At 64.3% G+C, this 563-nt stretch overlaps 1 protein-coding gene across 1 annotated transcript in view; it reads right to left on the bottom strand.

The window, feature by feature from the left end:
* Positions 1 to 511, bottom strand: part of CDHR4 (cadherin-related family member 4) — a gene marked incomplete at its 3' end in the record, with an annotated part of 5799 nt that extends 5288 nt beyond the window's left edge. Inside the window, 2 exon segments of the mRNA XM_010023279.1 lie at positions 127 to 147; positions 454 to 511. Coding sequence (XP_010021581.1) covers positions 127 to 147; positions 454 to 511 — 79 coding nt within the window.
* Between the last annotated feature and the right edge of the window lie 52 nt (positions 512 to 563).

Here is a 563-nt window from a genome sequence, read left to right as displayed (position 1 = left end):
CCTCCCCCCCCCCCCCCCACCCTCACACCACCTACCCCAGCCGTGCTTAGGCAGCTTTGCTCCTCCACCCAGGCACCCACACTGGCATGGGTCTCCTGGGCAGCACCCAAAGCACGCCACTCTTACCTGCTGCTCTGACGAAAGTCCCTGCAAAGAGGAGAGTGTCACCCCAGCCTGCCTGGTGTGCCCCAGGGCACCCCAAAGATGCCCCAGAGGTGCTTGGATATGCCCCAGCTGTGCCCCCAAGATGCCCCAGTAATGCCCTGGTGATTCCCCAAGAATGCCCCCACCCTGCCTGAACCCGGCCAGGCAGCTGCCGGCTCCTTTGCCCACCCTGGCTTCAGCCCCCAGGGGGACACCCGAGGGGAGCCTGTCCCATGTCCCTCCCCTTTTGGTCCCTCACCCGAAGTCTAGCAAAGAGTGCTTCTGACGCTGTGAGCCTAAAGTGCCTACCTGGGGCACAGAGGCTGAGGAGGAAGAGGAGGAAGGTGAGACGTCCGTGCATGCCCATGGCGTGCTGGCTGTTTAGGACAAGCTGCAGCCCGTTGCCAGGGGTGCTGGGC

This window comes from Nestor notabilis, unplaced genomic scaffold (assembly GCF_000696875.1).
Source record: "Nestor notabilis isolate BGI_N333 unplaced genomic scaffold, ASM69687v1 scaffold20031, whole genome shotgun sequence".
Lineage (NCBI taxonomy): Eukaryota > Metazoa > Chordata > Aves > Psittaciformes > Psittacidae > Nestor > Nestor notabilis.
Note: the sequence above shows the minus strand (reverse complement) of the source record. Positions and strands in the feature narration are given on the sequence as shown.